Source organism: Pygocentrus nattereri, chromosome 3 (assembly GCF_015220715.1).
Source record: "Pygocentrus nattereri isolate fPygNat1 chromosome 3, fPygNat1.pri, whole genome shotgun sequence".
NCBI classification, from domain to species: domain Eukaryota; kingdom Metazoa; phylum Chordata; class Actinopteri; order Characiformes; family Serrasalmidae; genus Pygocentrus; species Pygocentrus nattereri.
Genome location: NC_051213.1, coordinates 25,053,111 through 25,065,276, shown reverse-complemented (window position 1 = coordinate 25,065,276; position 12,166 = coordinate 25,053,111). Strand labels below are relative to the sequence as shown.

The window sequence follows — 12,166 nt, the reverse complement described above, 5'->3', positions numbered from 1 at the left end:
TTTCTGTATGTCTGTTTTTCTTTGTTTCTTATGTTCTTCCTCTCTCTGTGTCTCTCTCTCTCTCTCTCTCTGTGTGTGTGTGTGTGTGTGTGTGTGTGTGTGTGTGTGTGTGTGTATCTCTCTCTCTTTCACTCTTTTTGTTTGCTTCTTTGGGTTTCATTTTTTCTTGCTTTCTGTCACTCTCCTTTGGTGCTCTTTTGTCATCTATCTGGATATTTTTCCTTTCCTTTTCCTTTCTTTCTTTCACATTCACTCTCTCTCTCTTTCTTTCTTTCTTTCTTTCTTTCTTTCTACTCTTTTTTCACACTTTTGTTTTCTGTATGTCTGTTTTTCTTTGTGTTTCTTTCTTATGTTCTTCCCCTCTGTCCCCTTCTCTGTGTGCCTGCCTATCTCTCTCTCTCTCTCTCTCTCTCTCTCTCTCTCTCTCTCTCTCTCTCTCTTTTGTTTGCTTCTTTGTGTTTCATTTTTTCTTGCTTTCTATCACTCTCCTTTCTTGCTCTTTTGTCATCTATCTGGATATTTTCCTTTCCTTTTCCTTTCTTTCACATTCACTCTTTCTTTCTTTCTCATTTCCTTCTTTCTTTCTACTCTTTTCACACTTTTGTTTTCTGTATGTCTGTTTTTCTTTGTGTTTCTTTCTTATGTTCTTCCTCTCTCTCTCTCTCTCTCTCTCTCTCTCTCTCTCTCTCTCCCCTACAGGAACAGTCATGGTGTTTGGACAGGTGAAGGCCGTTGCCACCAAAAGAATACAAAGTGTAGTTGTAGAACAAGAAAGACTGATCAGGAATACAAAGAGGTATTGAGTGTCACAGTGTCACAGGTTGGGATCTGGTGCTGGCAGCCACTGATGGAATCGGTATGGATGTTTTTTCTGTGAGCGCAGATGGGTAGATGTGATGTCTATAATTCACGCTGTCAAAAATAACCTTATCTGCAAACAAATAACTAAGAATCTATATGTACATCGAAAATTTGCAGACCACACAGTGTTGCTTTTCAGTTCATTGTACAAGTATGCCCAGTGCTTAGTGATACCCCTCCTACATGAACGCTGTCATCACAAGAGGATTGTATATTTAGAGCAGATACTGCATTTGTGCTCACCACCTGTAGTGGAATATCATAAAAAGCCAGTAACACTCAGGATTCTTGAGTCAGCTGAAATGCCCTGTTAGGAATGTCACTGTCTGTGTTCATTTCATGTGTGATTACTGATTAAAACACACGCTCACAAACACACAGCATCTGAGACCGGATGCTTCCACTGACACCACCCCGGGCTCGTATTGATTATTCCACTGAAACCCCGTAATGACCTAGTAATCAATGGCCGGACTGCTACCCTTTATAAAGCAACAAACACATCAACATTGCGTCATCCTTCCCCTGCAGTTCTGGAAAACATATCTGCCCTTACTCAGCCATGAATGTGACATCACAACCTAACCCCAAGCCTCTCTTATCACTGATAAATCTGTCTGCTGATCTGCAATTTGTTCCAGTTTATTGATATGCAGGCTATTGATTTTGCTTCAGTGGATTTTGGATTGGGACATAGAGAGGGTGGCATATAGGCTTCTGACAACTGATATCGACTACTAACTTAATGTTGCTCAGAACAAAAATCAAACCTGAAAGAGGACAAACAAGCAAACACCATCAGGACAAACAAGCAAACAGCAAAAGGGACAAACAGTATGCTTATCATCACCTCTTTACTGTAATTGCTTAGACAACATTGTGTCTTAATACATGTATTGACCACATGAAATAGCATATTTGTTTACCTCAGTTTCCAGAGTTCTCAGTGCCTTCAATGCGTTGCTGTTTTTTTTTTTTGCTTGTTTGTTTAACCTTGCTGTTGTCTATTCAGCATTGGCGAGCATTTCAGAGCATATCCCAGAAAATTACAGATGGCACAAAACAACTTGATATTAATGATTATTATACAACTAATTTAATCAGTGATATTCAGAGAAGGCTAATGATAAACTTGATAATGCACTGAATGATGCAGCAAAATCAGGCTGCATTGGTAGAAGTGAGCTTAAATTTAGCCAATATATCTAGTATTTATCATTATGAGATTATTGGAAAAATATTTTTAGTTTTTTTTTTTTTTTACTAATTTCCACTAATTACATCTAGGGAAATTGTTTTATTCTATACGCAGATAATTTAGATTTTTTCATAACGTAAGGTAGATACATTTGTTTGTTTCACTAAATAATTTATCTTGATTAAAGGTGCCCTGTGTAAGATTTAGGGCTATCTAACAGAAATGGAATATAATACACTAAACGTAATATTAAACTAGATTTAAGATGATTTCACTCTGTGTATGTCATGTGTTATTTGGAATTAAACTTAAGTTAACATAATTACATGCATGGGAATAAACAATAAGATCTGCTTTTTAAATATAACCGACAACGCTGTGGCAGAAATAAAATGCTATAATTGCACTAAAAGCTGCTTTCAGACTACCGGCAGTAAAATCTTAGCGCAGCTATTACAGATCGTTTGATAGGCGCTCAGTTGCGGCTTTATTTGACGCACTACGGTAAAAGATTAGCAGGACCCGCATCAGGCGCACATGCGCAGGACATGAGCTGCTGACGTGTAGGTAAGGAAGTTGACAGATTTTGATGGTTCTTATTGTGTGTATTTGCTCTACCGAGTGATAGTCAACATATTTTAACACCTGTTTGTATTAAAAGGTGTGAAAATATGCACATAATCTCTATTACGGGCAGAAATCCCGGACGCCCTCTCTAAACCCGAGTCCAGGATTTAGCCTGTGTAACGTTAGCTAGGTTAGCTAATTTAGCCGGCTAGCGCCCACACCAGCCTGCTCATTAAATAGAGCAGATGTGGGGCGGTAGCTGCTCAGTAACATTAGAGTAATTTGTGAAATTGAACTGTGGTCCCTATTCAGTAGTCTACTATAAAATTAAAGTAATAATATGTGATGTTGCCGGTGTTGTCAGGCACATCTACCTTTAGCCAACTAAGCTAACAGTCAGACTACTGCAGCATCCTGCTTGTTATTGTTGTTAATCTAATTTGTGTGCACCGTAGACGCGTCGGGTGCCGACTGCTGCATACTGTAGTGTGTAGTTTAGTGCTGAATGGTGAAAGAGCTTCTATTGTCTAAGTGACCGAACTGACATGAAAGTGTGATGAAGCACAACTTAACCTTTAAACGGAGTTAAGTCATTTTCAGAGAATATTCTCAACTATTCCTCAGGTTTTCGCTCTAACCAAAGTACTGATATAGCGTTCATTCATGTTGTCAGTGACCTCCGGCTCAGCGCTGATGCACAAACTTGCACAACTTATCGGATCTTAGTGCAGGTTCTGATACTGTTGAACACAAGGTTCTGGTCCACCATCTGTAGGCCTCTCAGGCATAGTTTTTTCCAGAATATTTTGGTAGTAGGAAATTTACGGTTTCACTTGATCATCAAAAAATCTAATATTACTTGTGGAGTCTCACAAGGTTTAGTTTTAGGGTCTTTGCCATTCTATGTTGCTTCTAGGTGATGTCATTAGGAAACATAATATCAGTTTACATAGCAATGCTGATAATTAAGACTATTTTCAGAGGCTTTCCAGCTGTGTGTCAGATATTTCTCAGTGAGGGTCACATTTACATTTACAGCATTTAGCAGACGCTCTTATCCAGAGCGACTTACAAGAAGTGCTTGGTCAATCTAGAGAAAGTATCTTTGCTAGTTACCAATAGCTTAGAGAAAAAGACAGACCTGAGCTCAGATACTGCTAGAAACAAATGTCACTGCAGACACCAAGAGAAAAAGAAACAGAGTTGAACGCAGAACTCTGTGCCATTCAATGCAATACAGTAACAATAAGATACAATACAATAAATAAAATAAGTGCAGCTTATAATTCAGTGCTCATTCAAGTGCTGTGTAAAAAGATGAGTCTTCAGTCTGCGTTTGAAGACAGCAAGAGACTCTGCTGTTTGGACAGCCAGTGGGAGTTCATTCCACCACCTGGGTGCCAGTACAGAGAACATTCTCGACGCTTGTCTTCCGGGCACCTTGAAGGATGGCGGGTCAAGCCGAGCTGTACTCGAAACTTGAAGGACTCGTGGTACAGTTCGAGATTTTACCATTGCCATCAAGTAGGTAGGGGCTGGTCCATTTTTGGCTTTGTAGGCCAGCGTTAGGGTTTTAAATCTGATGCGCGCAGCTACAGGAAGCCAGTGAAGGGAGCGCAGCAATGGGGTGACAAGGCTGAACTTGGGCAGATTGAAGACGAGTCGTGCTGCCGCATTCTGGATGAGTTGCAGAGGCTTGATGGTCTGCATGGGAAGACCAGCCAAGAGCGAGTTGCAGTAGTCAAGCCTTGAGATGACCAGAGACTGCACTAGCACCTGGGTGGCCTTTCGGGTGAGGAAGGGTCGGATCCTCCGGATGTTGTACAGTAGATACCTGCGTGACCGAGTCAGGTTCGCGATGTGAGTCGAGAACGATAACTGGCCATCCAGGGTCACACCAAGACTTCTTGCCTCTGCAGATGGAACAATCCGGGAGTTCTTGAATGAGATAGCAAGATCATGAGGACCTGTAGTCGCAGGAAACTTTCTTCAGTTAAAAAACGAATGCTTTATGACTGAATCTCAGTTCTTTGGCTTCTTATGCCAAACCTGAATTGTGAAATAAGTGTGTAATCTTTGACCTCTGTTTTGTCCTGCGTGTAAATGCGATCAGTAAAGCAGCTTTTTATCATTTGAGAAATATTGATTAAGTCCAGTCATTTCTATCTCTGAGCGACGCAGAAAAACTTGTTTGTGTATTTGTAATCAGCAGAGTTGATTACTGTAATGCTTTTCTTACTGGAGTCCCTAAGAAAACAGTCCATCCTTTACAACTCGTACAAAATGCAGCAGCAATAATTCTAACAGAAACAACACAGAGAGCTCATATCACTCCAGCTCTGAAATAACTGCACTGGCTGTCTGTATATTTCAGGATCGATTTTGAAATTCTGCTGTTATTTTTTTAAGGCTCTGAATGACCGTGAAGCACCCGCTTACGTCACAGATTGTCTGTCTGTTTATCTTCAGCACCTGCTCTTAGATCTGAACATACTGGCCTTCTACAAATACCTTCCATAAAATAGAGTAATTGTGGAGAATCATCTTTCAGTTATTATGCTTCTGAACTGTGAAACTTGATTCCACATTTTATTAGTCGAGCTCACATATGAAACCGTATCTCCTTAATTTAGCATTTAATATATATATTTTAATTTGTTGTGTGTCATTGCATCATGATTTTAAATTAATACTCTACTAATACTACTACTACTAATAAAATGTCTTCTATTACTGTTATGTTTTATCACCTGTATCAGTCAATCAACCTTTATTTAATCTCAGAGAACATTGAGGGTGCCCTTCATTTACAATGTTGATACAGAGCAAGTGATTGATAATGTGTAAGAACATCTCAAATAATAAAGGTACATTTAATTAATAAAGACTCAAATCAGATAAGTATAAAAAAGTGAAACATTAATAATAAAATATAATAAAAAAATAGGCCTAATTAAAACATAGATGAAATGTAAAGGTTAATAAAACCAAATCAAAATAAAATAAGAAAAGAGGAGAATAAGGTAAAAAAAAGTCTGGTAAAACAGTTGCAGGCAGAATGGAAGTGGTTAGTAGAATTTTAAAATGACAATGAAAAGTGCTTTATTATTATTATTATTATTATTATTATTATTAATTAATTCATTTATTTATTTATTTTGCTTTATAGATTGGTCCATGATCTGCACTGATAGTCTAGTCAAGGGGTGTCCAGTCTTATCCGCTGAAGACCGGTGTAGCTGCAGGTTCACTACAACAAAGGAGGTTACCTGATGAAATGTTTGTAGACCATCTGATTAAACAAATACACTTATGGGTGTTTCAGCTTTTTTGGAGTGAAAACCTGCAGCCACAGCAGCCCTTTGCAGATAAGATTAGACACCCCTGGTCTATTCAGTTGAGAAGGTGTATGATGTTATTTGCTGTTACTCAGCTTGGTTGTATGTTAATGTATTTGTTGTACATGTAATGTTGTGTTAATCAAGCAGAAGCTTACTGTGATAGTCCAGCGACTACAGGGAAGCATGGGAAGGCGAAAAGTACCAGACTTGTATCGTGCTCCCTTTCCTCTCTACACTGTTAAAATCGACCCCAAAACTGGACTCATCCTTACTGCCGGAGGAGGTGGAGCGTCCAAAACCGGAATTAAAAATGGAGTGGCAAGTATATAAATTAAACTTTCTGTGCCAAAGAAACAGTGGTTTCACACAGTTCAGTACATTCACGTTTAGAAAGTAGGTTGTGTAATTTCCTGTTAACCACATTTGCAATTGATGACTGTGAAATGTTTTAGTGTAGAGTTACAAAGTATTGTCTTGGGATGTCTTGTTTGGTTATGCTTCTGCTTTATTGAAGTTGTGTGATGACTGTATGGTCTTGAATATGGCCCTCAGCACTTCCTGAGTTTAGAACTGGTTGGCAGCCAGCACAGTGCCACTCTGCTACACTCCCATGACACAGGGACGCGTGCCACCATGAATATGGCCCTGGGAGGAGATGTCATTGCTGCAGGACAAGATGGCAACTGCAACTTGATGCGCTTCAAACAGCGTGCACCTAAAGAGGGACAGTCAGGCTCTGCAAAGGACGGTTAGTAGAAATGCGCTGGCAAAACCAATCTCTGCACAGATTATCTATTTACCTATTATTAATTACCAAAGTAATTGATAATGGGAAAATGTCCTAAATCTAAATATCAATATATAAAAAAAAAATCAATAATCAAATTCAATCAGTATATAAAAAATAAATCAATAATCAAATTCTTCATATATACATATATGTGTGTGTGTGTGTGTGTGTGTGTGTATACATACATACATATGTACGTATACACACACACACACACACATACATATATCACATACAAACATTTTAACACCCTAGGTAAAAGGAGAAAAGTTAAAACACCCTCTACATGGGGGTGAAAAAAACAATAAAATATGCCATAACTTTTACACAGGCCATGATTTTCCCAATATGTTAAATTCAGGACATGAACAGTAAATATGCATTACATGAGTAGAAGTGTGTTCTCTGTAGAGAATATTAACCTGTTTTCACCAGGGGGCACCCAGACTTTTGCATCAGTATGGTTGCTTTGCATAAATCACTAATATAGGACTTTTAGTGCAAATGTAGTGCCAAATCTAATATAAAAATAGAAATATTATATAAATATAATGCAAATTGTAATAATTCATTATGTAGTTATTGATACAGGTGTAATGTTGAATTAAGTTTGTGTTGTTTACAGCCTCTAGGGCAGCGTTTTTTTTTTATCTGGTTATATTTGTGCTCATTCACAGATACAGTAAGGCAAAAGATACCAGATTAAATGATGGACTTCTGTTGATTTGTGGGTTAAAATCCCAGTGGCTTTATCAAATTATGCTGTTTACATAACCATTTGAATAAACTGCTAGTGTGCTTTTTTTTCTTTTCTATAAGCATTTGTGTCAGTAGCTAATTAAAGGAATAATCCTTTCACTGGTCATGTCTGCTGATATTGAACTGGTAGGAGCAGGTGAGCAGGGTGGTGCTAGGAGACGAGGGGGGAAAGGCCAAAATGGAGGCGGAGATGTGGCCCAGATGAAGGATGAGTCCCTGCAGATCCTTGTGGAGGATGTTGGAGTGCTAAAGTCGGACCTCAGCCCTCAGGACCCGGTGCAGAAGTGCGTGCGTTTCAGCTCTGACCTGAAACTGCTGCTGACGGGAGGGGCCGACGGTTATCTCAGAGTGTGGGAGGTGGGCATGCTTAGACAAGCCCCGAGTCACTTCAGCTGATTGCTGCTCTCGCAGCTGCATATTAACATCAATGCTTTACTCTTCTTTCAGTATCCCTCCTTGAAGGAGAAATTGAACTTCAAAGCTCACAAAGATGAAATAGAAGATTTAGATATCAGCCCTGATAACAAGGTATTGATATGGTAATAGATGTTGTACATGCAGATTTTGTTTTTTCATAAATTATAACTTTGCAATAATTTTATTCAGTAGAGACAAGCAGAAAACACATTGCGTCTTTGTGCTTTTCAGCACATCGTGACAGTAGGGCGAGATTTTGCATGTAACGTGTGGAGTGGTGATCAACTGGCACTGGGATTATGTTGGCACGACAACATGCCGCATATCACAGAGAAGATGTATCGCTATCAGTCATGTCGGTAAGTTACTCAAATTTTTTGTTCCTGATGACAAATTGTATAATTCTCTGTAAAGTGTTGAAGGCATAATTCCCTTTTTTTTAACCTAATCTCTGTCAGCACTGCCTGTAATGCACAGTTGATTACCACATGTAACATGTTTCCCCTGCTTAAACCAAATCTGTTTTGAAGTAAATGAGCTTGATGTAGTATGCAGACAGTGTTTCCATGCAAACCATTCACTCCCTTGTCCGTACAGTCCTCTAAAGGGAATAAGCTGCAAATTTCGAATTGTTTTTGTGATGTTACACAGATGCCGTTTACATACATCTGCTTATTCACCCTAACATTGCAACAGGTACAGATTAATTTGAATGTTTCTGGAGTGCCTTGTAACTAAAGTAGTCCTGCAAAAATTCCTTCTGTGTTTATTTTTAGGTTTGCTAAGGTTGAAGACCAAAAGGATGCATTAAGACTGTATACTGTCCAGATTCCCCACAAAAGGGAGCGCAAACCGCTGCCATGCTACCTCACCAAATGGGATGGAAAGAGTTTTCTGCCCCTGCTCACTAAAACATGTGGCAATGAAGTGATATCCTGCTTGGGTGTGAGGTGGGGATTGAAAGTCCCTTATCCCAGGGGTGTACTGCTCTGGTCTTGGAGTTCCAGTGTTCAGCACAGTCTGGTGATTTACCTGCTCAAACACCTTTTTCAACTTATTTGTTGATTGCTAGGTTTAATGAGTGTGTTAGAGTAGGGAAACTGCTAAACTGTGCTGGACACTGGCCCTTCAGTATGGGTGTTGTGTACACCTGCCTCATCCTGTTCATTAGTTGTTGTTGGGTATTTGTATGTTGTGACGTCTTCTTATGTTTACTCTAAAGTGACTCTGGAACATTTCTTGGCCTTGGCACGATCACAGGATCAGTAGCTATCTACATTGCTTTCTCTCTGCAGGTAACTATACAAGCATGTATGCAAATCTAATAAAAATGAGTGAAAATTAGTAATCTATTCTGCTAACATTTGTTATGTCTTCTTCTGGATCCTACAGAAGCTGTACTATGTACATGAATCACATGGCATTGTGGTGACAGACCTGGCTTTCCTCCCTAATGCCCCCAAAATCAAACCTCTTAAGGGAAGTAATGAAGTGGCCATGTTCAGTGTGGCTGTAGACAGTCGCTGCCAGCTTCATACTGTGCCCAGCCGGAGTAAGTATAACTTTCATGTGGTTTAGATGAAGAGGATTTGGAAGTATTGAGCAGATATTCAGCTATTAAGACTGCACAAAATACAAGAGCAAATATCAAACCAGAGTCAAAGCTGCTTAAATGTTTTATATTTTACCAGTGTTGATGAAAAAAGCTAGCACGAGTTCATCAGTGATAGAATTGAGTGTATATGGTTGAGTATAACACCACTGTTATCAAATCATGCACCACTGATTTGAATCCCTTCATAATTATATTCAGCATTTCATATCTCTTAATTACTGTTGGCTGAAAGATTTGATAAAAAAGGTGTTCAGATTCATTAACAGTTTTCATACTATTATTTTGTTTATACTATTATTTATACTATTATGACCTCTCTACACATATATAAAGTTCTTACGGATATTTGTGTATAAAAAATAGGAATAGAAAGCCTATTAATATTCTAAAGAACTGAATGAGTACCCAGATTTTGCAGTCATATCAAATGGCTGCATTTGCTTTTTGTAACTCACTACCTACCTTAGTTCTTAGCTCTTTAAAGCAGAGAATGTGGTAACTGTAAAAAGCTTGTGCTTTTGAAATTAAAGATTTTTTTTCAACGTATAGTCCCTCTTTTTCATTAGAAGATGAATATTGGTATGAAACCAAGGTAAAGATGGTTTTCACAAGTGCACTTTAAAAATTTTGTAAACACTTTCTGACAATGACACCTTCTAACTATATTATGGTTAATAATATATATATATATATATATATATATATTTATTATAATATATATATAATTTATTTTTTTTTATTTTTTATTTTTACTCCGAGCGCATTCGGCTGTCCCTTGACGTTGTGTGAGCGGCAGTTCGAAAAGAAGCGGTGGCTGATTTTGCAGGTCTCGGAGGAAGCCTGTGCTAGCCTTCACCCTCCTAGTGTTGATAGCATCGTGTGATTAGGGGAGTCCTAAGTAGCGGGTCGAATTGGAAATGACTAAATTGGGGAGAAAATCAGGTTTTAAAAAAAAAAATCAACACAACATGTAACTTGACTGGGGCACGCAAACTTAAATCTTTTTTGCTCATTCTAGTGATCCTTTTCTGGGCCTTTTATCATTAGTTTTTATTCAAAAAAGTTGTTAGACAAAAGTACAATATTTTTATCACAGTTTTTATCTTATTAAAATTATTTTATTAAATGTTTATCTAAATGACTATAAAAAGAAATATCCGGTGGCTAATAACTGATGCTAGAAACTAACATTTCAGGAGAACTACTTGAAATATGGCTTAGTATTGGACACTTTATTCATTTATCTGTCCATTACTTTTATTTATTTTTTTTACCAGTTATCACATTCACTTTGACAATTACAATCTGTTAAAGGAATTGACTCTATAAAGCACTTTTGTAATCACTATGATGCAACTGAGGATTTAGCGTGTTTTTTGCCTTTGTGTCCAGGATCTGTTCCAGTATGGCTGGTGCTGTTGCTTTGTGGCCTGCTGCTGGTGGGCGTCATTCTGCTCCTGCAGCATCACTTCCCAGGGTTCATTTAATGTTGAGCTCAGTCAGGGAGGGGGTGGAAAGCATGTCAACCTCACCACCAAGCCACCAAGTCTTCAGCAGCGACTCAGCTTTCACTGTTTACCAAAATGACGAACACAAGCTGCTGGAATCATTCTACAAATGATGATAGTTCTGATGTAGAATAGTGGAATAATCATATTTATCACTTGTAAAAACTGAAGAATCATCTCTGGAGTATGCGTTTATGCTCTTAAGTTATGGATGAAGAACTGGGGTTTTACCTGGTGATGGAGCCAACTTTTTACGTCCTGATGCTGAGCTTCGTTTGTTCACCCACCTCAATCTTCTTGATGCTGTATGTGTGACAAACTAAACAAAGAGAAGAAATTGGGTTCCTCTTTGCTTTTTAAGATGCTCTCATGGAGGTGATCTGTTTATCAGACACTGTGGAATGCCTTTAATGTCTATATAATACACAGAGAGGGCCATCATTGAATATTTTAGTTATTTAAGACAGATGGAAAATATAATTATGAACCACTTTGATTATGGTGTGGATCTGTTGGCAGCCTTTATTGCTGTAATGTTCTGTATTTATCACCTCATGGTTCATGCACATGGACGAGAATGCAGCTGATGGATCGAAGGGATGTAATGAAGTAAAAAAATTCAACTCAGTATAAATGCAGCTTATTATTAAATAAGTTAGGATGCGCTTTATATTACATAACCTTATGTTCTTTACTTAAACAGAGCTGCACAAATGTGTAAATAATGTCATTTGGTATAATAACTTTTATTTTTAATTATTTTTACATTATTCTTTGTCATATTTGGCACAAAGCTGAAATAATGAAAAATAAATGTTAAGTTACTAAAATGTACTATAATCACACTTCACTCGCTCACTTCTTTCATAGTTTCTCTGAATGGATCTGTTCTATTAATGACCCCATCCCAGAGGCCTTGGTGGGTGATCTCAGCAATGAAGAAGCTTGTTTGACATTTATTGTTTTAAATACACGTTTGTCCACTAGAGGACAGCAAGGCTTCATTTTAGAGCAACCATGAAATGAGCTGGTCAGTCCTGAGATAAAGGAGGACAGAATAGGTGTTCTTGTTCATTTAAATTCTCAAAACAATATGAATGTAAATAGGAA

General features: G+C 38.1%; 1 protein-coding gene across 1 annotated transcript; it reads left to right on the top strand.

Annotated features, from left to right (window-relative positions):
* Positions 1 to 6,114: 6,114 nt before the first annotated feature.
* preb (prolactin regulatory element binding) lies at positions 6,115 to 11,896 on the top strand. The gene is made up of 9 exons (XM_017709156.2): positions 6,115 to 6,285; positions 6,520 to 6,715; positions 7,647 to 7,873; positions 7,964 to 8,044; positions 8,165 to 8,292; positions 8,710 to 8,883; positions 9,156 to 9,228; positions 9,326 to 9,485; positions 10,941 to 11,896. Exons 1-9 carry the CDS (start codon positions 6,151 to 6,153, stop codon positions 11,033 to 11,035), a joined length of 1,269 nt encoding a protein of 422 aa, XP_017564645.1. The 5' UTR covers positions 6,115 to 6,150; the 3' UTR covers positions 11,036 to 11,896.
* The last annotated feature ends 270 nt before the right edge of the window (positions 11,897 to 12,166 follow it).